At 41.7% G+C, this 24998-nt stretch overlaps 1 protein-coding gene across 1 annotated transcript in view; it reads left to right on the top strand.

The window, feature by feature from the left end:
• The first annotated feature begins 2737 nt into the window (after positions 1-2737).
• Positions 2738-24998, top strand: part of SYCP2L (synaptonemal complex protein 2 like) — a 112520-nt gene continuing 90259 nt past the window's right edge. The window contains exons 1-9 of the mRNA XM_042937238.1: positions 2738-2872; positions 2945-3126; positions 5173-5241; positions 7089-7226; positions 7622-7741; positions 10712-10816; positions 11835-11859; positions 23921-24006; positions 24123-24211. Of these exons, the coding sequence (XP_042793172.1) occupies positions 3118-3126; positions 5173-5241; positions 7089-7226; positions 7622-7741; positions 10712-10816; positions 11835-11859; positions 23921-24006; positions 24123-24211 (641 nt within the window). The 5' untranslated portion in view covers positions 2738-2872; positions 2945-3117. The remainder of the gene's footprint in view (positions 2873-2944; positions 3127-5172; positions 5242-7088; positions 7227-7621; positions 7742-10711; positions 10817-11834; positions 11860-23920; positions 24007-24122; positions 24212-24998) is intronic.

Genomic DNA, 24998 nt, shown 5'->3' with positions numbered 1-24998 from the left:
CTGAGCGTCAGTTTCCTTACCTGCTTAAACAGGGGATGGGGACTCTCAGTTCTTAGTCGCCATCCACCGGAAAACAACATTTTAAAGACCGTCTTTATTGGTATTGTAGAACTACCCCCATTCCATCTGGGGACGTTTTCTGGAGAATGCTGAAGCCCGGTGACGGGCCCAGGACGCTGTGGATTCCCCAGGACCGAGACACGTCGTCTTCATCTGTTCTTCCGCCTCCGTAGGGTGATTCCGGTACCTGGAGGCGCCCAACAAAAGAAATCGATTGAAATGACTTACTTCGCTCTTTGGCCACGCTGGGCGGCGAGAGAAGACGGTTTCCGGAATTTACTCTCGGAGCCTTTTTCTGCAGGCGGCACACTTCGGTTCCCAGCCCTATCCAGAGAAGAGCCGCCCCCGAAGGCCAATCACTGTTAGAGGGGGATTCTCCGACCTATATCCGTCGGAACCCCGAGGCCCGAGCGCCCTAGACCCAGGCATCGCCCTGCGCGCTCCGGGCGCGCTCACTGATGCTGCGTGGGACGCGCCCGGAGCGCGCAGGCCACCACCTCTTGCCGGACCAGTGTCTTCCTCTGGCCAAAGACAGAACAAAGCCGATGCGCGCTAAGCTCACAACGTGCGCCAGATAACTGTGCACGCTCGCGGTCTTCTTACCTCCCGGTCAAGAGCACAGTCAGGTTTGTTTGGAAAGTCAATTCCGTGGTGAGATGCTTTTCGGGGCCACCAGCCCCTGACCGCGGACAACGCCCGTGACGGAAAATGCCAGCTTTGGGCAGTTTCACGAACTTTCTTCTTTCTCTAGTTCCAAGCTGGCTTCTCTCCCACAAGCAGAGGCAAGAGTCCACGCAGAAGAAAGTGACTCACTTGTCCATTCCCCCGGTCTCTCCCCGCCTCTCAAGTTCTCTTTCCGATTAATATCACTCTCAGGTAGTCGCCACGAGGATCGGGGAGGAAACCAAGAGGGTGTCCACTCTCCCCCCAGGGATTTCGTCCGCAGGTTTTCATCATATTAACCTACTGCCAAAAGTCTGACCACTCTTGGCAGTCAGTTGCGTTTTATGTCGTTTGTCTTCCAAACGTTAAGGTTATTCATACTTTTCTTTTACAAATAGTCCGTTAATTGTGATAGGTTAAGATATGTATACTTTAAAATATTTAAACATAGCTTCAAGACTAACTTAGGGGCTCCTGGGTGGCTCAGTCGGTTAAGCGTCTGACTTCGGCTCAGGTCATGATCTCACAGCTCGTGGTTTCCAGCCCCGCATGGGGCTCTGTGCTGATGGGTCAGAGCCTGGAGCCTGCTTCGGATTCTGTGTCCCCCCTCTCTCTCTGCCCCTCCCCAGCTCACTGTCTCTCTCTCAAAAATAAATAAACCTTAAAAAAAAAACAAACTAATTTAAAATCACCTCTGAGACTACATAGAAGTTAATTCCAGGTCTTACTGTAAACATTTTTTAGAATTGTTCTTGTCTCTCTAATCTTAGAATGTTCCTGGAGAGTCTTTACCCTTCAAAAATACAAACAAATATGATTTTTAACGTTAAAGCCAAATCAACAAATCACATGCTTTTTTTTCTAAATGGATTCTGGTGTCCAAAGAAATGTCATAGAGTCTCCATCATAGTTTGAGAAAAAGTAAAGCGTATATTTCAAGTTGCTCTAAAATTATGTCTCTGTAAATAAAATAGGTTAGCAAAAGAAGTTAGTCAAAGTGAAAATATAAAAATAAATAAGTAGTCGTGTTGTCTATTGTATTGTGTCACATTTCTCCTGAAAATTCCGCAACAACCATGTGATTTGGAAGGATGAATATTCCCCCCCTCAAGTTCTGTAAATGATTGATTATAACGATTTTGCCTAATGTTAAGAAAACTAATTTTATTATGTTGTATATCATATTCTTATTTTATTCTCTAAAATAAAATGCACTTAAACTGTATTTTGGTTATTGTTCGTTACCATCCTTGAATTTCTTTTTTTTTTTTTTTTTACTGCATTCATATTTTTATTGGTTCAGAACACTTTATTGTCACAGCTGGCTCTTCCTTGATTACAATTTTGGTAGAGTAAAAGCCCACTAATTCAAAAGCAAAGGAAGAAGGCTTTGCATTTGCTAGGCTTAGATTAAAATCGGTAAATTAGTGTAACTATATTTACATCCTGTTTGTCAGGGAACAGCTATCAAGATCTCTGAAATAAGTATCACTCTGAACGCACCGCATGGACAGACCGGGCTTTGACACAGGTTCGGGTTCTATCAGGTCTTGCTTGGATGCAAAAAAGTATCTTCTGTAAATGTCGTGGCACGAAATATTCATAGTTTGTAATTAAAACACAAATAGATTTTTACACGAGGAACGTTTGGATCTGAGGGGTCGTTTGTTTGTTCGTTTTGTTTTGTTTTGTTTTGTTTTTTTAAGAAAACGCCAGTCCAACTTCCTTTTGCCAGGGTGTTCGCGCAAACAGCCTAGGCTACCTAGTGGCTGAAACCTGGCCGTTGGTATACACTCTTGTCTCCTTAAAGCAAGTAGATAGAAAACAAGCAGACTGGATGAAAACATTTGTTTGCCTTTTTTGGTTTTGTTTCGTTTTGTTTTTGACCGACTACACCGTCGTGTTCAAAAAGGCATAACACCTTTTGTGATATCAGGAAAATCGTCACCATTGCAGGCGCAAATCAGCTTCCAGTGGGGAAAGGCCACCTTTAGTCCGTATCAATATCAATGGACCAAAGACAGCCCAACCAGCCGCTGAAGGTGGAGAGGAAACCCTTTCCGCAAAGGGGAAATCCAGCAGTTTAGAATTTCGCCAATAAAGAATGCGTACAGGACGTTGTTCACATCGTCTGAACAAACGCTTTAAGGTGTGTGCGCGCGCGCGCAGGTGGCCTGACGATTGCTAGTTTCTCGCAAGTAACGATGTTGGTGAATTTCAGGTGCGTGTTCTTTGATTAGCGTTCCCGGCGAGGATTGGAATCCAAACGCGGCGGGGCTGCGCGGGTCCTCACCGCAGCGCTGCCCAGCCCGCCCTGGCTTCGGGTTGAAGAACCGCAGGAGGAGGCTGAAGGCGGCGCAGCTGCGAGGCGCGCCACGGGCCGGGAGCCTCGGGATGCTGGCGGTGAGTGACCCTGGGCGGGCCCAGGCCCCCTGTGGTCCCCGCGCCCTCTCCGCGGTTCCAGGCGGGCGCAAGGGCGCACGCTCCGTCGGGCTGGGGTTGCAGAGGCTGGCGTGGTCGCCCAGAGACGCGGCACCGGCTAACACCCCGGACGCCGCCGGGAAACGAGCTGGACGCCGGGGAGATAGCCTGGGGGTGCGGGCTGGCTTGAGCGTTTTAACCTCCTTAGGTTTGCTTGGCAGTTTATTGGGAGCTTTCAGTGAGGCGGCCGGGCAGGATAGAAACCTCTGGTCCTTTGCCCAGTGAAGGGGAGACTAGAGGATTAATGTTTGGAAGGCAATGAGATGGCTCTTCTCAATTTGCCCTGGATGTTTTCCCAGCCCATTTCCCCTCTTGCTGCGTAGACCATGCAGTGACCTTCACCCATGTGGGCCCCAGACTTATGGTCCCAAGCGCTGGGACTTCAGGCTACCTGAACTGTAGATAAAGGTCCCTAAGACGCCCGCGGCCCCGGACTTGGGGGTGGATTGGTCCCTCCCGCGTTCCTACCTCTCAACGTTCGTTTCACCGAATACACTGTTGGTGAAAAAAATAAACAAGTCTGGATTTGGGACTTTGAATTTACCCAGTTTTTCATATCTATAAATAATGACGATAATATTGCAAAGTATGCTGACCTTCAAGGAGTTTGGTCAAGTCCATATAGAAGTAGGACTGCGCGCCCAAGCTATACTTTAAAAAAAAACCAAAACCTCTTTAAGGGCGCCTGGGGCTCAGTCCGTTAAGCGTTGGACTTCTGCTCACATCATAATCTCTGTCACGGTTCGTGAGTTCGAGCCCCAGGTCGGGCTCTGTGCTGACAGCTCAGAGCCTGGAGCCTGCTTCGGATTCTCTCTCTCTCTGTCTCTGTCTCTCTCTCTCTGCCCCTCCCCTCCTCGCGCTCTGTCTCTCAAAAGAAAACATTAAAAAATTTAAAATAATTAAAAAACCTCTTTAGAAGACATTAAAAGATGTTTTTTTGTGTATTGTACTTTTAATTAATTGTTGGGATGCGGTGAGCAGAGGAGATGCTGTTATGTAATGTAGCACAACGTGCGGTGAAAACCAAGGTGGTAGACCGGGATTGCCCTTGAAGAGAAGTGTAACAATCCTCTATGTTTGGTGAATTCTCTTGCGGTGGTGGTTGATATTTGATCCTTGGAGTTGCGGTAAAAGTCCTAGAGGAAGACTTAAAATTCGTGCAAGTCAGAAACCTAAAGCTTAAACTCCTGATTGGGCTTGAAACCCACTTTCCAAACCTTTATTTACGAACTCTCATTCTACAAATAGTTCATTAATCCGAAGCCTTCTGTTTCATCGTTGTCACTCTAATTTGCTTATTTTGTGTGACTGCTTATTCCAACGATGTTTGTTTTGTTTCTTGTGATAGTCTGTATGTGTCATAGACGGTACTAAGGAAGATTGGAGAGATTATTTTTAAGTAGTAATTTACTTTAGACCCATCATCAATGGCATGGGGAACAAAGTTTTTGTTCAGGATGACAACATGAAGCTTCCTTTCTTTTATTTTTTAAAGTCCTTTAAAGTTAACATACAATGTAGTGTTGGTTTCAGGAGTAGAACCCAGTGATTCATCACTTACATACAGTGCCCAGTGCTTGTGAGAAACAAGTGCCCTCCTTAATGCCTATCACCCATTTTCCCCATTCCCCCACTCCCCTCCCACAACCCTCTATTCTCAGTATTTAAGAGCCTCTTATGGGGGGGTGTGGGTGGGTGACTCAGTTAAGCTGCCAGCAGGGGACTTTGGCTCAGGTCATTATCTCCCAGTTCAGAAGTTCAAGCCCCCTGGGTCAGGTTCTGTGCTGACAGCTTGGAGCCTGCTTCAGATTCTGTGTCTCCCTCTCCCTCTTCCCCACTTACGTTCTGTCTCTCCTGTCCCCCCCCCCCCCAAGAAATAAAAACATTTAAAAATAAAAGTATTTTATGGAAACTTGAAAATACATTTCTTTGAAACATTTTTTTAAACAATATTTTTATTGCACACAGGAAGAGGATGATCCTTTGCAGTCCCTTCAGGAAGAAGATGGGAGCAGAATTGCCCCGGATGCTTTCTACGTAAAGATCAAGCTTCTTTCCACGGGTGGGGGAGGGTGTGCAGGCGTGCTCTTTCTAGTTCGGTGTTTGCCGGGCTGTCCCCGTAATCGGTTTCTCCAGTTGCTCAAGCCAAGCTCAAGCTCAAGAGGCAGAGAAACCTTGCTCCTTCTCCTTCCCTCATCTTCCACATTCAGTTTATCACCAAGCTTTCCACTGTCCTACCAATATCTTAGTCTAATCTATCTTGGGCCAGGTACTAGTCTAGGTAGACGGTATTGAACAAAACAAACAATTCCTGTCCGCAGGGAGCTTACAGCCTGGCAGAAAGCCAAAGAAACAGGTTACCGACCAAAGGGAAGGAGTAGGAAGAAAAGGAAGAGAGTATCATCATGGAGAATTGAGAGTGGAGAGAGACACTTGCCTTACTTGAGATAAAGTCCCGAAAGATAGGACTAAAAAAGGTGATCTGGAAAGATGAGATTAGAGGATAAGGAGCCAGCCAGGTAGAAAGTGGTGGGGGGAGCGGTCCAGGCTTCTTGTGCAAAGGCCCTGAGGCAAGGCACAATTTTATTTTTTTAGGACTTCTTAATAGGGAAGTCAGGCAGAAGTTGACAAATTAAAAAAAGAGAAAAGTTGACCTACCAAATCATGCAGAGCCCTAGAGACCAAGGCAAAGGGTTTGGATTTATACTGAGCACAGAGAAGCCAGGTGGAGTTTTAAGCAGGCAGAAGTCTAAGTTTCTGAGTCCGAGAATCTGACTGTAAATCTCAGCTGAGTGATCTCGTGCAAGTTCTTAAACTCTCCCAGCCTTGCTGCTACCCCCAGATAAGGAATCTGTTCTCTCCGGGTGGTGGTAAGGATTAAATGGGAACATCTGTAGAACACTCAACACAGCTGGCACAAAAAGGTTCACTTGTAAATGTGCTGTTGGCACGTTTAATTTCAAATGCTAGCTTTCCATTTGTCAGTAGTGAGAATAAGTGGAATTTGGGGCCGTATGCACTAAACTGCTTCCTTATTAAAATAATATTGTAGGGGCACCTGGGTGGCTCAGTCGGTTAAGCGTCTAGCTTTGGCTCAGGTCACGATCTCACAGTTTGTGGGTTCGAGCCCCGCGTTGGGCTCTGTGCTGATGGCTCAGAGCCTGGAGCCTGCTTTAGATTCTGTGTCTCCCTCTCTCTGCTCCTCCCCTGCTTATACTCTATCTCTCTCTCAAAAATAAACATTAAAAAAAATTAAAATGATCTTGTATATTGGTAATTTAGCATGTAGGATTGGACTGAACTGAATGAAAAAATCATATCTTTATAGTACAGACATTTAAGGAAGTGTCTCTTCAAATATACGTATTTAGAAGTATATCTTCCTAATGTTCAGGCAGAAGAAGAATTGCATTCATTATGACAATTTGCATCCTTAGTCGACTTCCATCTGTAATTGTTGAGTTCATTTTCTTGTATTCTGATCATTTATGTTGCTTTTAATAGGTTTGAATTTTTTAGTGTTTTAGAATTTCTAACATGACTGAGGATAAAGTCTCTTCTGCAGATACCTGTACTTAAGTATAATTCTCCTTAAGTCAGTGGCTCTCAGAGTTAGCATGCATGAAGGCTTCTACCCTAGAGTTTCTGATTACTAGTAAGTCCCCAGGTGAAGCCCATGCTGCTGGTGGTCCGGGAACCACATTTTGCAAACTGCTATCTTAAACCGGCAAACTCAACCATTGGCTCAATGATTTACTGTTCAAGAAAGAACGGTCTATATTTGCCCTCTAATTTTCACACTGAATTACTATTGATAATGCTAGAAATGTTGCTATGAAATGTTCTTGGGGGAGGAAATAATTTACAAACTATCAACTTTCCAGCTTCAATCGCTTATTATTGATGCCTTCCATGATAAAGGATTTCAGAAAATAAAAGACTATTTTCAAGAGAGAGCAAGCCACAGTCCTCAAAAATATAATCATCTTGTATTCTACCATCTTCATAGGTCAATAACTAAGGCAAGTAAGTTGTTTTGTGGGTGGAACAACAATGTGTAGTTATTTGTAAGTCCTCCCCCCCCCCTCCCCCCCCCCCCCCCCCCCCATTGAGCTATAATTGACGCACATTATGTAAGTCTAAGCTGTATGGTACAATGACTGGGCTTGTTGTGGTAATCATTTTATAATGCATGTAACATCCGTCATCTCCTGTAGATACAAAATAAGATTAAATTTCCTTGTGATGAGGGGCACCTGGCTGGCTCAGTCAGAAAAGGGGTTGTCAGTTCTAGCCCCACGTTGGGTGGCGAGATAACTTAAGTAAAATTTAAAAATCTCCTTGTGATGAGAACGCTTAGGATCTGTTCCCTTAACTTGCATTGTAAGGCTTTATCTTTGTGTGGTCTAATACCCAGGAACTGGATAAAAATGAATTTCAGTATGTTTCGCTGTTGCTGAAATGTATTCAGCGATTCTGCATTGATGGTGTCAAAGAAGATGAGCCTTTGCTAATTCAGCAGGGACTGATCCCAAAGATAAGTGTCCTGTTTTGATCTTGTGTGGCTTTGGGTAATTTAAATTGGTGTGAAATCCGTTATCTAGTTTGGTGTTTTCTGTTCCTTTGAAATCAAATTTGAGCCGAAATTGATAATGATGTGTGCACTGCCTGTATCCATGAAAAAGTCTGCATAGGTTTCCTGATGTATGTGCTGGGCAGGGCACTTGGGGAGTGTGCAGGAATGAGTCGGTCATACTCTCTACTCCCCTTGACAAGCCAGTTGCTGTAATAACATGTTTAAATTGGTGAACTGAACTTGGAAATACAGGATGAGCAGGGACTAAGCTATTCTCCATCCCCCCCAACCCCCCACCAAAGGCTCTATAACTATTTTAATAGAATTAGTGACCACATTGGACCCGGATAAAGGATCAAATACTTCCCCTCGCCATAGCCCACTTTTCCAACTTCAGAGATCTCGGTTGAGTCTGAAAACACAAAGAGCAAACACATTTTTTTGTTCGTTCTAAGTCCTGCAGTTGTGAAATTTTATCCTGGTTCTTAGGGGTTAACCAGCGGGTACTATTATGAGTGCCTTTATATTATTATGTTGCTGGAAGCAACACAGACTAGGAAATCTCTTGGTGCCTCTCCCTTGTTTTATGAGATGAGATTCTGCAGCTGTTAGATGTTTGATTTGTTGGTGAGGAGGTAAGGGAAGGTAGAGGGGCAAGAGGGTGATCTGGCTGGCTCTAAAATCTTTGATTTTTTTTTTTCTCCCACCCCCTGGACTCTAGTACCTGAAGTTTATTAAAGCCAGATTGGCTCAGGGAGATTGCTCTGTTTTTTGTTTTTTTTTTTTTTCTTTACTGTAAATTCTCTCTGTGGGAGGGAATAAAGATCTCTTGGTGGAGACCAAGTAAAGACCAGGCTTTCCTTAACTCCTCTCAGGGACTTTAAAAGCGCTTACGGGGGTGGGGGGGTGGGGGGGGGTAGATCTAAGGATTATGCTTAGGCAAATTGTATATATTTCATTTTGCATGTAGTGCTACCTAATTCCCTCCTACACTTACCAGTGCAGATAACAGGAAATGGGGAAAAGGAGGTAAAACTTGAAAGGAAATGGAGCAGGATGTCCCAGGGGTAACTTGGAACCACGGGCCGATGGTTTTTTTTTTTTTTTTTGGGGGGGGGCGGGGGAGTGGAGGCAGGGGGATGAGTTAAGATCTACCCCAACCTGAATTTCCTATTTAGATTTTAAAATACCCTTCCAAGATTTAAAGAGTCCAATCAAATAAGTCTCCACTGGAGTTTTTGAAATCCGAATTCCAGTGGAATATGGAAATTTCTAATTGGTGATGGAAATTTCTGAACCGTAACTTAGACACATTCTAAAGCATGTTTTGTTTCATGTAGGTGTTGGTCAAGGAAAATGCATTGGTATTATCAAAGGGGCTGGGATACTAGATTCTGTACTTCTAAAGCCAATTATGTTTGCAGGTCAGCACAAAATATACCGGGAAGTTATTTCTCTAGAATAAGAATTTCCCATGGAAAGGAACATGTCTAGTCCTGTACCCTAGGGTCCAGGAGGATTAAGCAACTTGTTCTATACCGTGTGCATAATGAATACTAGCTATTACCTCTGTAAATAACCATTTTTGTCTCGTGTTTCTGGTAATCACACAGCTGTGGGGGCAACTGGTGAATCTGTTAGACCATGTATGATCATGGCACATAATGGGTCCAGAGAGTGACTTCTGGTAACAAGTCTCAATCAAATACTGTGGCGTTTCCTTCACATCTCTTTACCTATATTCAATGTATTTTGTGGGCTTGGGAGGGGGATACGATTTGGGTTGGTAAGTGAAGTGGTGACTAAAAGGTACTTAAAAGCATAAAATTCTGCCTATGAATATAGAAAGGGGGAAATGTGGCATTAGCGGTGAATTTCATTGTATAGAGGGACATTTTTCAGGCTATCAGAGAAAAGTTTGCCCCAGCAGATGGATGATTCAGTTTAATGCAAATCTTTGCTTGATGTGAGATAAAAGGAGCATCGCTGGGAGCACAGCAGTGGCCCTCCAACCTGGCTGTACGTTAGAATCACCTGGAAAGCTTTAACGAGCACTGTCTGTGTCCCACCACCAGCAATTCTGAATTCTGGGGTCTGTGAGGGGTCCCAGGCATCAGGGCGTTTCAAAGCCTCCCAGGTTTTCCTAATGTGCAGTCAAGGTTGGGACCTGATTGCTATGTCCATGGTCCCCAGCTGGGGGTGCTTTGGTTTCTTGGCTGCCAAGTGGACGAAGTTTCCAAGGCCTCACTCCTGTAAGCGTTTTTGATCACAAACTCCTCCTATTCCACGTTCAGTTGAGGATTTCAAACTATGCCCACAGGATTTTGTTGTTGTTCTTTTTTCTAAGCAAAAAGAAAAAAAAAAAAGTGGTCCAAAGATGGCCTTCACTTTTTTGAATCAATGTTGTAGGAGTTTATCTTAAATCCTACCAATCCTAGCAGCTTAATATGAACTTGCATATACGTTCCTGTAGAAAAACAAATCTCCAATTGGCTGGACGCTTTTGGCAAAAGAAAGGCTTGAGGCATAGTTACTGTATGAACGTACTTCTCTAGCACGTTCCGAATTCTGCACCTCCTTTGATAGTATGTTTTCTACAGTTTTCAAGACCAGAATTGCTCCTGTGTGGGGAGGCTCATTTATCTCTTAATCTTTAATCACTAGCCCCCGTATATGACTTCCTGGCATCCCTCTTGGCCAAATCTCCAACTCTGGCTGGTATCTGAGAGCTTCTTAGCGCAACACTGTAACAATAGGTCTTCATTCTGGAGAGTTCTAGACGGAGGTCTTAGAGCCAGGTCGAATCAAAATGTCCTAGAAAAGTCTTAAACTATTTTGCTCTAGTTTTTACTGGAATTATGAGACGGTATTGAATAAGGCATAGAAGTTTGAGTCTTAGACGGTTGAAACTGTGTTTCTTCTCTTGTGTACATGGTTTCCTGGTTTGAAAGAACAATAGAATTTCTGACCGTGGCAGATCCAGTGTCTGACCCATCCCTGATTAATGTGATAGAAGACTTCTTTGACACAGCCTTGGTAAGGATGGGGGTGGATTCATCACTGAACAGATACCATTGGTAATTTGCAGGAATCTTCAAGTTATTTATAAAACTTGTGTTTTCTTAGATGTGGGTTTTACCAAGACTCCTATTTAGTATTTAGAATATTATATGAAATTGGGGCACCTGGGTGGCTCAGTTGGTTAAGCATCCAACTTCAGCTCAGGTCACAATCTCATCCTCCATGAGTTTGAGCCCCGGGTCGGGCTCTGTGCTGACAGCCTGCTTCCGACTCTGTGTCTCCCGTCTCTGACCCTCCCCCCTTCATGCTCTGTCTTTCTCTGTCTCAAAAATAAACATTAAAAAAATAAAATATTATATGAAATAGAAACTAACCAATGCTATGGAAGAAAAATGATTTATTTTCATATATACATTATTCACCTGTTTAAGGATGATATGCTGATTTTAATAGTGCCTGAAGGTCAAATAGGATTTCTCTAAACTTTTTAAAAAATTTTTTAATGTTGTATTCATTTTCTGAGAGAGAGAGAGAGAGAGAGAACAGGGGAGGAGAGGGGCAGAGAGAGAGAGAGAATCCGAAGCAGGCTCCACGGCCCAAAGCCTGATGTGGGGCTCGAACTCGGTAACCATGAGATCATGACCTGAGCTATAGTCAGACATTTAACTGACTCCGCCACCCAGGGGCCCCGGATTTCTCTAAACTTTTAAGTTTATTTATTTTGAGAGAGTGCGAGCACACAAGTGGGGGAGGGGCAGAGGGAGAGGGAGGTGACAGACGATCGGAAGCAGGCTCTGCACTGACAGCGGAGACCCTGATGCAGGGCTTGGGCTCATGAACCTTGAGATCATAACCTGAGCCGAAATCAAGAGTCAGACACTTAACCGACTGAGCCATCCAGGCGCCCCTAAACTTTTTTCTACTGTATTTAAAGTCAAGTCCTGCCTGTTAGAGAAATATCGGCATTAATGGATTAAAGTTATAGTTGATAATGCTTCTGAAACATAATATAAGCCTTTTCTTTTTTTACTAGGTTATTTCCAGAAGTAGTAGTAAAGGTAAGTATATTATTTGCCACTGATTGACTATCTTTCATTAGTAAAATATTCTGGCATACAGTAAGTAAATATTTGCCTAAATATTTGCCTAAACATATAAAAGTACAATAGGTTTAAGTACACGGATGTATTGACCATCTAATGGTAGCCATATTGCAATGCAGAGATTTTGTTGTAAAGTATGTCTCTGCCTTTTATTTAGTTTTAAATATTTTAAATACCTATTTTTAATAGAAATACAGCTGACATAATTTCAGGTGTACAACATAGTGATTTGACAGTCACGTACCTTATTTGATGCTCTCTGTGATGAGTATAGTCTCTCTGGCGTCCTACACCATTATTGTAATATTATTGAGGATCTCCTCCAGACCGAGAAGGTACTCTAAGACCAAAAAACAAAGCAAACCACTCCATCCTGTTTACATAGTTTTATTCAGAGTAACTTACCAGGGGGGACTGGGCGGACAAACGATCGCTGAGCTATGTGGCTATTATCCGCCAAGGCCGGACCTTAATCCCCAGCTTCTATAGGGTGAGGGGCATAGTGGTGTGGTCACAGGGTGGTTATCTGAAGTGGGGTCTTCTGTGCGCCACTTCAGGGAAGGTCAGAGAAAGACAATCTCCTCAGGGCATGCAACTCGTAGCCTTGAGTGAGGTCATGGTGTAGATGTGGACAAGATGGAGGCCAGAGATGGAATTAGTGTTGTCAGCACTTTTACAAAGCTGTGCTTGTGACTCTCTGTCACTTGTAACTGGGAGTTTGTAACTCTCAATCCCCTTTATTTTGTCTGCCTCCCCACTTCACCTTCCCAACTCCCCTCCCTTCTGGCGACCACCCGTTTATTCTTTGTACTTGAGTCTTTTTGCTTGTTTGTTTCTTCATTTGTTTGTTTTTTAGATTCCACATAGAAGTGAAATCCTACAGTACTTGTCTTTCTCTGACTTATTTCACTTAGCATAATATGCTCTAGATCCATCCATGTTGTTGTAAATGGCAAGATCTCCTTTTTAGATGAGTAATATTCCATAGTGTGTATAATACCCTTTTTATCCATTCATCTACTGTTGGACACTTGAGTTGCTTCCTGATCTTGGCTCTTATAAATAATCCTGCTATAAACATAGAGGTGCATGTATCTTTTCAAATTAGTGTTCTAATTTTTTTTTTTTTTTTTTTTTTTTTTTTTTTTTTTTGAGTAAAGACCTAGTAGTGAAATTACTGGACCATACGGTATTCCTATTTTTAGGGTTTTTTTTTTGAGGAATCTTCATACTGTTTTCCACAGTGGTTTCACCAATTTACATTTTCACCAATCGTACACAAGGGTTCCCTTCTCTCCACATCCCCAGGAACATCCACATTGGCTATTCTTGCCTCCTTGGGTGTAGATTGACTAGATAAGCATGGGTTTATCCTGCGTTTTGTCTTCTGTTCCATTGCTCTATGTATCTATTTCTTGTGCTTGTACCACACAGCTTTGATTACTGTAGCTTTGTGATATAGTTTGAAACCTGGAAGCATGATGCCTCCATCTCTGTTCTTCTTTCTCAAGATTGCTTTGGCTGTTTGGGGTCTTTCTTTGGTCCCATACAAATTTTAAGACTATTTTTTTCTAGTTCTGTGAAAAATACCACTGGTATTTTGATAGGAATTGCATTGAAGTTTTAGATCACTTTGCATAGTATGAACATTTTAACAATATTTTTTCAGTTATATCTTTCTACTTATTTGTGTCTTCAGTTTTTTTCATTTATGTCTTAGTTTTCAGAGTACAGGTCTATCGCCTTAGTTAAATTAACTCCTAGGTATTCAAAAAATGGAAATTATAAATAGGATTGTTTTCTCAATTTGTGTTTTCTTCTAGTTCATTATTAGTGTATAGGAACAAATTTCTATATATTGACTTTTTTTTTAGCCTGAAAATTTACAAATTCCTTTTTTTCTAATATGTTTTCTGATTTCCAGTTTCTTTCTGCCTTTTATTAAAAAAGTAATTCCGGGGGCGCCTGGGTGGCTCAGTCAGTTGAGCATCCGACTTCGGCTCAGGTCATGATCTCGCGGTTTGTGAGTTGGAGCCCCACGTCGGGCTCTGTGCTGACAGCTCAGAGCCTGGAGCCTGCTTCCGATTCTGTGTCTCCCTCCCCTGCTCATGCTCTGATTCTGTCTTTCAATAATAAGTAAACGTTAAAAAAATTCTTTTTAAAAAGTAATTCCAGTATAGTTAACATATTAGTTTCAATAGATTAGTACAATATAGTGATTCAACAATTTTATACGTGACTTAATGTTCATCATGATAAGTGTGCCCCTACTCCACTTATTTCACCCATTCCCCCACCCACCTCCTCTCTGGTATCCATCTGCTTGTTCTTACAGTTACCAGTTCATTATCTGGGTTTGTCTTTTCCTCCCTTGTTTGTTTCTTAAATTCCACATATGAGTGAGGTCATCTGGTATTTGTCTGTCTTTCTCTGACTTATTTTGCTTAGCATTATGCTCTGTAGATCCATCCATGTTGTTGCAAATGGTAAGACTTCTTTCTTATGGCTGAGTAATATTCCACTGTATATATGCCATGTCTTTATCCATTTATCTATTGATGGACACAGGCGATTTCTATTAAGTGGTTATTGTAAATAATGCTACTGTAAACATAGGGGTGTATATATCCTTTCAAATTAGTGGGTTTTTTGGATTCTTTGGGTAAATACCTAGGTAGTGTGATTACTGGATCATAGGGTAGTTCTATTTTTAATTTTTTGAGGAATCTCCATACTGTGTTCCACAGTGGCTATACCAGTCCGTATTCACCAATAGGGCAAGAGAGTTCTTTTTTCTCCACATCCTTACCAACACTTGTTTTGTGTTAAGTTTAGCCATTCTGACGGGTGTGAGGTGATAGTGTATTATGGTGCTGATTTGCATTTCCCTGATGAGTGATGTTGAGCGTCTTTTCATGTGTCGGTTGGCCATCTGTATGTTGTCTTAGGAGAAATGTCTGTTCATGTCTTCCTACTTTTTTAATTGAATCATTTCTTTGGTGTTCAAATTCTCCATATATTTTAGACACTAACCCTTGTTGGGGATAGGTCATTTACCAGTGTCTTCTCCCATTCAGTAGGTTGTCTTATAGTTTCATTGGTTGTTTCCTTCACTGTGCAGAACCTTTTTATTCTGATGGAAGTCCCAGCAGTTTATTTTTGCTTTTATTTTCCTTGCCTCAGAAGATCTGTTTAGAAAAATGTTATGGCTGACATCAGAGACCTTACCACCTGTGCTCTCTTCTAGGGTTTTAATGGTTTCAGGTCTCACATTTAGGTCTTGAGGCCATTGAGTTTATTTTTGTATATGGTGAAAGTGGTCTAGTTTCATTCTTTTGCATATGGCTGTCCAGTTTCCCTGATACCATTTGTTACTAGACTGTCTTTTTCCCATTGCATATTCTTATCTCCTTCGTCAAAGATTAAATAACTTTATAATCATGGATTTGTTTCTATGTTTTTATTCTGTTGATCTATAGGTCTATTTTTGTGCCAGTACCATACTGATTTGTTTACTACAGCTTTGTAGTATAACTTGAAAACTGGGATTGTGATACATCCAGCTTTTCCTTTTTCAAGATTGCTTTAGCTATTTGGGGTCTTCTGTGGTTACCTACACATTTTAGGATTGTTCTAGTTCTGTGAGAAATGCTGTAGATATTTTGATAGGGATTGCATTAAATGTTTAGATAGTTTTGGATACTATGGACATTTAAAACATGTTCTTCCAATCCATGAACATGGACTATCTTTTCATTTGTGTCATCTTCAATTTTTTTCTTTGGTGTTCAGAGTACAGGTCTTTTACCTCTTAGGAATAAACTTAACCAATTTTTTTTTGGTATAATTGTCGACAGGATTGTTTTCTTCCTTTTTGTCACCTCATTATGAGTATATAGAAATGCAATGTATTTCTGTATGCTGACTTTTGTATCCTGTGACTTTACTGAATTCATTTATCCATTCTAGTTTTTTGGTGGAGTCTTTAGGGGGTTTTCCAATATATAGATAGCATCATGTCATCTGCAAATAGAGTTTTAGTTCTTCCTTACCAGTCTGGATGCCTTTTATTTCTTTATGCTGTCTGATTGCTGTGGCTAGGACTTCCAATACTATGTTGAATAAAAGTGGTGAAAGTGGACATCCTTGTCTTGTTTCTGACTTTTAGGGAAAAAGCTCTCAGTTTTCCCCATTGAGTGGGATCAGTGTATCCCAGGAATAAATCTTACTTGATCAGGGTGAATGATTTTTTTTTTTTTAAGTATCCTTGGATTCTGTTTGCTAGTATTTTGAAGATTTTTGTGTCTGTGTTCATCAGTGCTACTGGCCTGTAGTTCACCTTTTTGTTTGTTTATCATTGTCTGGTTTTGGTGTCAGGGTAATGTTGACCTCTGGGGATGAATTTGGAAGTTTTCCTTCCTCTTCTAATTTTTGGAATAGTTTGAGAAGAATAGGTATTAACTATCCCTTAAATGCTTGGTAGATTCCCCTGTGAGGCCATCTGGGCCTGGAATTTTGTTTGTTGGGAATTGTTTGATCACTGATTCAATTTCCTTGCTGGTAATCTGTTAAGTTTTCTATTTCTTCCTGATTCAGTTTTGGAAAGTTATGTTTCTAGGAATCGATCCATTTCTTCCAGGTAGTTCAATTTGTTGGCATATTATTTTCCATAATTTCTTATAATAATTTGTATTTTTGTGGTATTCTTTCATTTGTGATTTTATTTAGGTCCTTTTCATTTATTTGGATGAGTCTAGCTAGAGATTTATCAATTTTGTTCTTTTCGAAGAACGAGATCCTGGTTTCAATCTGTTCTATTGGTTTTTTTTATTTGTTTGTTTTGGTTTGTTTCAGTTTGTTTTATTTCTGCTCTGATCTTTACTATTTCCTTCCTTCTACTGGTTCTTGGTGTTTTTATTTTCCCCTAGCTCTGTCATTTTTTTGAGACTCTTCTTGAGGTAGGCCTGTATTGCTAGAAACTTCCCTCTTAGAAGAGCTTTTGCTGCATCCCAAAGATTTTGGACCATTGTTTTCACTTTCCTTTGTCTTTTATTTCTTCTTTAATTTATTGACCCATTCATTGTTGAGTAGCACATTATTTAACTTCCATGCATTATCTTTCCAGATTTTTTTGTGGCTGATTTCTAGTTTCATAGTGTTGTGTTCAGAAAAGATGCATGGTATGATTTCAGTCTCTTTTGTATTTGTTGTTTTGTGGCCTAATATGTGATCTATTCTGGAGTATGTTCCATGTGTACTTGAAAAGAATGTGTATTCCATTTTAGGACCGAATATTCTGAATATATATATATCCGTTAAGTCCATCTAGTCCAGTGTGTCATTCAAAGCTACTCTTTCCTTGTTAATTTTCTGTTTTGATGATCTGTCCATTGATGTAAGTGGGGCATTAAGTCCCCTACTATTGCATTACTATTGATTCTTTTATGTTTTCTATGGATTGCTTTATGTATTTGGGTGCTTCTATGTTGAATATATAAATATTTACAATTGCTATAAAGGAGACCATCCAACAAGGAGACAAGATTATAAGGTGTCCTTCTTTGTCTCTTGTTATAGTCTTTGTTTTAAAGTCTATCTTTTCTTATACAAGTATCGGCACACTGGCTTTCTTTTCACATCCATTTGCATGATAAATGTTTCTCCATCCCCTTACTTTCAATCTGCAGGTGTCTTTAGGTCTGAAATGAGTCTCTTGTAGACCGCATATAGATGGGTCTTGTTGTTTTTGTTTTGTCTTTTTTTCCATTCTATCACCCTGTGCCTTTTCATTGGAGTGTGTTGTCCATTTACATTCGAAGTAATTGATAGGTATGTATTTATTGCCATTTTGTTGCTTGCTTTATGGTGTTTTTTGTAGTTTTCCTGTGTTCCTTTCTTCTGTTCTCACAATTAGTTGGCTTTCTTTAGTGATACACTTAGGCCAAAATAAAGAGAAAGGAATCTATTTCTAGCTTTTGACTTGTGGTTTCCATTAATTTTGTGTATAACATCTTCGTCATATAGTGGTCTATTTTAAGTTGATGGTTGCTCAATTTTGAACCCATTCTTTATTCCTCTTCCTGCAACCCATGTTTTAGATATGAGTCCTACTTTACATCCTTTTATTTTGTAAGTCCCTTGACTGATTTTTACAGATACACTTATTTTTACTGTTTTTCTGTTTCCTCCTTTTATTACTCCTAGTCTTTGCTTTCTATTCAGAGTCCCCTTTATCATTTCTTGTGGGGAAGATTTAGTGGTCATTAACTCCTTTAACTTTTGTTTGGGCGAACTTTTTATCTCTCTTTCTATTCTGAATGCTAGCCTTGCTGGGTAGAGTATTGTTGGCTGCAAATTTTATCCTTCAGCACTTTGAACATATCCTACCACGCTTTTCTGGCCTGCAAAATTTCTGCTGAAAGATCAGCTTATAGACTTATGGGTTTGTTTTTTTTTTTTTTTTAATATGTAACTTTTCACTTGTTGCTTTTAATATTCTCTTGATCATTACTTTTTTTTTTTTTTTTTTTTTGCCATTTTGATTATTGTAGGTCTTGGTGTAAATCCCCTCGGGTTAATTTTCTTGGGAGCTCTCTGTGCCTCCTGGATCTGGATCTGTTTCCTGCCCCAGATTGGGGAAATTTTCAGCTATTGTTTCTTCAAATAGGTTTTCTGCCCCCTTTCCTCTCTTCTTCTTCTGGGATTCCTATAATATGAATGTTAACGTTTGATGGAGTTGACGAGTTCCCTCAATCTGTCTATTCTCATTTTGCATAACTTTCTCACCTGCTCTGCTTGACTACTCTCCATTGCTCTGTCCTCCAACTCACTAATTCACTCCCCTCCTTTCTCTAGTCTGCTGTTTATTCCATCTAGTGTATTTTCAATTTCATTTATTGTGTTCATCTCTGATTGGTTCTTTATCTCTTTGTTAAGGGCCTCCCTGATGTCCTCCATTCTTAAGTACATGGAGTATCTTTATGATGGCGACTTTAAATTCTCTATCAGGCATATTATTTATATTCATTTTCCTTATGTCTCTTGCTGTGGTTTTTCCTGTTCTTTCATTTGGAACATTCCTTGGTCCCCTCATTTTGTCCAATTCTGTGTCTGTTTCTCTGTGTTAGGAAAGTCCGCTATGTCTTCTGATCTTGAAAGTAATGGCCTTGTGAAGAAAAGGTCCTGTATTGCCTTGCAGTGCAGTGTCCCCTGTTTACCAGAACCTGATGCCTCAGGGATTGTCACTGTATGTGTTGTGTGTGGCCTGCTGTTGTGTCCTGTCTACTTTTTCCTTCGGTACAGTTATCTGCAGAGGCTCTCTTTGTCTGTTGTGGGCGGTGTTTGGTACCCTGCCAGGATGGGTCCTGCAGTTTTAACCAGGTGTGTGCCAAATTACTTATGAAATGAGACTAGCGGCTACTGCTGGGACCTGGGTGGCCTGGGCAGATCCACAAAGTGTGCAAAGTGGGCAGGGTGTGCAATTTTAACAAGATGTGCCTCCAGCTTCTGCCGGGCTCCCCACCACCACCACCAGGACCAAGGCCCCACAAAACATTTAGGTTGGGAGTTGTGGTGTTGGCAAGGTTTGTGCCAATCTTTTGTGGGAGGGGACCTGCAGCACTGGGATGGAGGCAAGCCTGGCAGGGGGCAGGGTGTGGTGTAAGCAAGTTAGGTAGTGAATGCTGGTGCTGTGCTGGTTCCTTCAGGTAGCTGTGTGTTTATTCTGGGGTGGGGGGGGGCGGGAGTGGAGGAGGAAGATGGTGCCTTCCAGCTCCTTTATGCCTGGAGAGACCCTCATCAACCCCTGCCATTCCAGGACATGCTCCAAAATAAATAAACTACTCTTTCCTGTTTTTCTCAGGAGTTTTTCAAACTGCTACTTCTATGCTATAACTCCATGGACTGTTTGTACTGTCTCTTTAAGGGTGGAGACTCAGCTTTCTAGGGCCTTCTAGGCTCTCTCAGAACAGAGTCCACTGGTTTTTAGAACTCCAGGCTTTAAGTCCCACTGGTCATAAGGCTCACAAAATTTATCCCCTTTGCTCCCAAAGCCAGTTGTTATGGGGACTTGTCTTCCTGGTGTGGGATCCCTAGCACGACAGTATGTTTCTCTCTCCTCTCTACTTCCGGCCCCCCGCCCCAATGTGGATGGCTGTGATCTGTTTTGTTTCCCACTGCCTCTTTGCCCTTCCCACCCTCTTCAGTAAGGCCTCTTCTATACCTTTTACTTATGGTGTTTGTTGTGCCAGTCTTTGGGTGGTTTTCTGGATTATCTATGCTGTTGAGTATGATCAAGTTGTACTGTGGGATGAGGTCGCCTTAGGGTTCTGTTACTCTGCCATCTTCTCCGTGATGGAAATAGTCCATTTACATTTAACTTAATTTGAGAGGGATGTGTTGGCATTTTGTTCGTTGTTTTCGGGTTGTTTTGGTAGCTCTGTTTCTTCTGGCTTCTTTCCTTGTGGTTTGAAGGCTTTCTCTAGAGTTACCCATACGTAAAAAAGAGAAAGGAACCCAAGTGTATCTGTTAGAGGTTTTTGATTTCTGTTTACCATTAGGTTTATGTCATTTTGTGTGTATAGCAGTCTTTATTAAGTTGACAGTCACTTAAGTTTGAATGCATTCTAAAGCACTAAATTTTTACTCCCCACCCCTGTTTTATGTATATGATGTCATATTTTTGTCTTGCATATCCTTGACTATTTTTTGAGATATGACAAACTTTATTACTTCTGTGTGTGAACTTCCATGCTGGCTTTATAAGTGATGAATATACTACCTTAATAAAAGGTCTGTTTTTACCTGTGACTTTTTTCCTGTTGTAATTTGCTTTTAGTTCTAGCCTTTCTTTTCCACTCAAATAATTCCCTGTAATTCTTGTAAGGCTGGTTTAGGGGTGATGAACACATTTAGCTTTTGTTGGTCTAGGAAACCCCTTTTCTATTCTGAATGATAACATTGCGAGGTAGAGTATTCTTGGTTATAAATTATTTTCCTATCATCACTTTGAATGTATCATCCCTTTCCCTGCTGGCCCACAAAGTTTCTGCTAAAAAAAAAATAAGCTGATAGCCTCATGAGGTTTCCCTTGTATGTAGTTGTTTTCCTTTACTGCTTTCCGAATTCTTATTTTTGCTATTTTTAGTTATTATGTGTCTTGGTGTAGACCTCCTTGAGTTCATCTTGTTAGGAGTTCCCTGTGCTTCCTGGATCTGGATGTCAGTTTTCTTCCCCAGTTTAGGGAACTTTCCATTTATTTCTTCAAATAAGTTTTCTGCCCCTTTCTTCTCTCCTTCTGAGATCCCAGTAATGTGACTGCTACTACGCTTGATGAGTTCCCTTACCTATTTTCATTTTTTTTTTTTTTTACTTTTTGCTGTTCAGCTTGGCTCTTTTCCATTACCTTGTTTTCCAGATCCGTGAGCTGTTCTCTTGTCTCCTCTAATATGCTGCTGATTCCTTCGAGTGGTTTTTTTAAATCTTGTTTTGTTTTTCCAGTCACTGGATCCTTCATCTCTGACTGTTTTATATTTTCTGTCTTTTGCTGACCTTCTCCCTGAGTTCATCCACTCTTCTCTCAAGTCCAGTGAGTATCTTTGTGACCATTGCTTAGAATTCTTTAGTGCTTATCTGTTTCTTCCAGCTCTTGTGTTGTGATTTTTGTCCTGTTCTTTCATTTGGAATACTGACTCATTTCATCTGTTTCTATGTGTTAGGGAAGACCGCTACATCTCCTCCTGATGAAAGTAGTTGCTTTGTGTAGAAGAGGTTCAGTGGTTCCCTGTAGGGCTGTGTCCCTCGGTCATCAGAACCAAACAATCCAGGGGTGTCTCCTAGACAACCCTACGAGTGATGGGCTGAGTTACTATTGTGTCTAGCTGTGTTTGCTTGTAGCCCGGTCAGTGGCAACGACCCATTTTGCCTACCATGGGCACACTGGGCAGGGTTTGGTCCATGCCGTGATAAGGGGCCTGTACAAGGCCGCTGGGCTCCTAGATCGGCAGGATCAGCAGTCAGGCTAGCTGTCGGCAATTAGCCTCTCTGTGTGGGTCTATCAGATGACTGGGCTTTCTCCCCATGTGGCTCACAGGGCTTTTATTGGTGGATGGGCTGACAGTCAGACTAGGTATCTGCAATCAGCATCCTTGCTGCAGGCACACCTAATGGCAGGGCTTTCTTTCTGTGTGACCAGCTGAACAGTTTAGCTGCTGGAAACGGGGGTGAACTGGTGTGCGAGATTATCTCCTCTTCTCCCCAGGGCAGTACACACTTTGGAGTGGTGCTGGTCCCCACCTGGGCTGCCTGCCTGGTGTCGGGGCAGGACCCACTTTGTAGGGATGGCTGCTGAGGCAGGCGGGTTGGATGGAGCAGGTCTGTAAGGGAGCTTTAGGGGTGGGGCATGGGGTGCTAGCAAGATTGAGAGGGTCGCTGCTGGCTCCCATACGTGTCCAGCTGTGTAAGCTGGGAGTGGGGAGAGAAATGGTGCCCGCCGGCATTTTTATTCTTGGAGAAGTTTCCTAAAGATACCTGCCCCTCTACCACACATTCTGAGATTAGTAAGTAAGTCTCTTCAACATATAGTCCCCTCCCTCCAGGTGCTTTTCACACTGTTGTGTCTCAGGCCAGGTTATTTATTATGCTGGCTCTTTGAGGGTGGGGCCTCTCTTTCCTGCGCTTTGAAGTTTTTTGTGACAAGATGCTTCCTAAATTTTTGTTTGCTGAAGTAAGCACTTTTTTGAAAGTCCCTCTTCTGCTACCTGATGGCAGTGCCCCCTCCTTCCTTTTTTGTAGTGCTGCATTTGTCAGTTTCTCTTTACTATTTAAAGGAAAAGATTGACATCTGGTATTTGCTAATTAACCTGGTACATAAAGGTCTTTAGGATCCCTGCTGTCCATCTGAAATCTCAAGTTTTAAGCTGGCAGGCAAGTTGTTGGCTCAGCCATTAGCGAAATTTCTGGTTCCCAAAGATCATCTAGCAGTATCCATCTGGCTTTTTTTTTTTTTTTTTTTTTTTTAATTTTTGAGAGAGAGAGCACGCGCGAGAGCGGGCAAGTGCATGAGCGAGCTGGGGAAGTGCAGAGAGAGACAGACAGAATCTATGACAGTTTCAGGCTCTCAGCTGTCAGCATAGAGCCTGATGCGGAGCTCGAACCCACAAACTGTGAGATCACCACCTGAGCCGAGCCGAAGTCGGACGCTCAACTGCTCAACCAACTGAGCCACCCAGACACCCCTGGTTTTTGTTTTTGTTTGTTTGTTTTTTGGTTTTTGTGGGGTTTTTTTTTGTTTTTTTGTTTTTTTGATGAAAGAGGAATCTCTTCTCTATTTTCTGGTTTGGGTTCCTATAGTTTCATGAATTATATGGGGGTTGAGTATATTACCTATGATAATACATACATCAAAATTGCACGTTCGAACCTATCAAAGTAATGCTATCACCTTACCATAAATTTTTGCACTTATCAGAAGCTTGTAAACTACCACCATCATTTTATATCTTAATGTGCATAAATGAAATCGCAAATCTAGTTTAATAAGCATGAAGGATAACCACATACTCCTTTTACTATGTACTGACATAAATAGCTGTTGAAATTTCTATGATTATGCTATTTCATAGAGGCCAACATTTTATTAAAAACCTTCTGTTTGAATAAGATATTACACATATCTATTTTTTTAAAATGCACAAACGTAAGCAACAACAGAAAACTGTTGTTTTCTGTACAAGGAGCTTCCCCTTGTATATTTGTCCCTCAGTCTGGACCAAAAAAAGTAGCTTTGCTTGAGATAGGATAATCCCACACAGTCACACTTCGTGGATGCTCCTGTTTTGCTGAATGAGAGTCTATGCGATGCCGGTGCGTTTTGTCCAGGTTTTATTGCCCAGGCTGTTTTAATTCCTAACATGTTTACTGCCCTCACGGCTTTTCCAGTCTTTGCCTCTTCCTGTCGTGTGGGAGTCTCCTTATTTGTCTTAGCGTCAGTTTGATTCTTTTAAAATTGTGATTTCAGGAAAAATTCAGATGCTGAGTTCCTTCATATTTACCTTAGGATTTCTGGTGACAGAAAAGACTGTAAGTCATTTGATTCAACAGGAGGTGAGTTGCGAGTAACAAATCAGTTGTTAACCGTTGCTCTAGAGACCTTAGAGAAGGTTGTGCCCAGCTCTCCATGTTTGTGTCTTCCCGTGAATACTTTCTCCAACTCCAAACAGGCTCTGAAGACTTTGAACTCCATTTTGCATGCTGTGCCTCGGGAAGAGAGAAAACAACTCCCCTTGTTGGAAGGCCCATGTCGTCTTATGTAAGTGGGGTTGTACTTGATGATGGAATAATGGAAGGGCAAAACCTCTCTGGATTGTACTACCTCAACCTTTGTTCTCCTTAGACTTGACGACTTCATTGCTTCTTTTCAGTAAATGCTTTGTGCACCTACCCTATATCAGGCACTATGCTAAGTAGTGAAGGAGGACTGGACTTTGCTAGGCTTTTCTTTTTTAGTAATATGTCTATCAGGTTTGTGAGCTGAAGTGCTTTCTTGGGGTATAGACCATTTTTTCCCCACTGTGAATGTGAATTAGTGACTCACGTGTTCAGGGTACAGACTCTGGAGCCAGACTGTGGGGCTTCGAATCCTGGTTTTGCCCCCTTTGTTTGCTCACCTGCAAAGTGGAGCCTTGACTGACTGTTTTTATACAGGTCGAATCAGGCAATCCATTGGAAGTGATGAGCCTATTATCTGGTAAAGAGCAAATGCTCAAAGGCTACCAACTTTGAGCTACGCCAGTAAAGCGTGGGATTTGTATTGTTTTTCAACAATGAAAAAAATCAATGGATTCTTAATTTTTTTGACTCTGTTACAATTCTGTAGTTCTTGGGACATTGACATTTGGGGGTAAGGTTGTACTGTGTGGCTGTGGAAAGGGCAAAACCAGTACCCTATTCGAAAATGTGAACCTGTATCCGTGACCGTGCTAACCACTACTGACCAGCATCGCTGACCTCGTGCGGCACACACTCATTCCTGTGACATGCAGCCATGACTGGTGAGATGAAGGGCAACGAAGTTTGCCATATTGTAGGCCCAAATG

The sequence above is a fragment of the Panthera leo genome, chromosome B2 (assembly GCF_018350215.1).
Source record: "Panthera leo isolate Ple1 chromosome B2, P.leo_Ple1_pat1.1, whole genome shotgun sequence".
NCBI lineage: Eukaryota > Metazoa > Chordata > Mammalia > Carnivora > Felidae > Panthera > Panthera leo.
The sequence above is the reverse complement of the archived record's forward strand: the minus strand, read 5'-3'. Positions and strand labels throughout refer to the sequence as shown.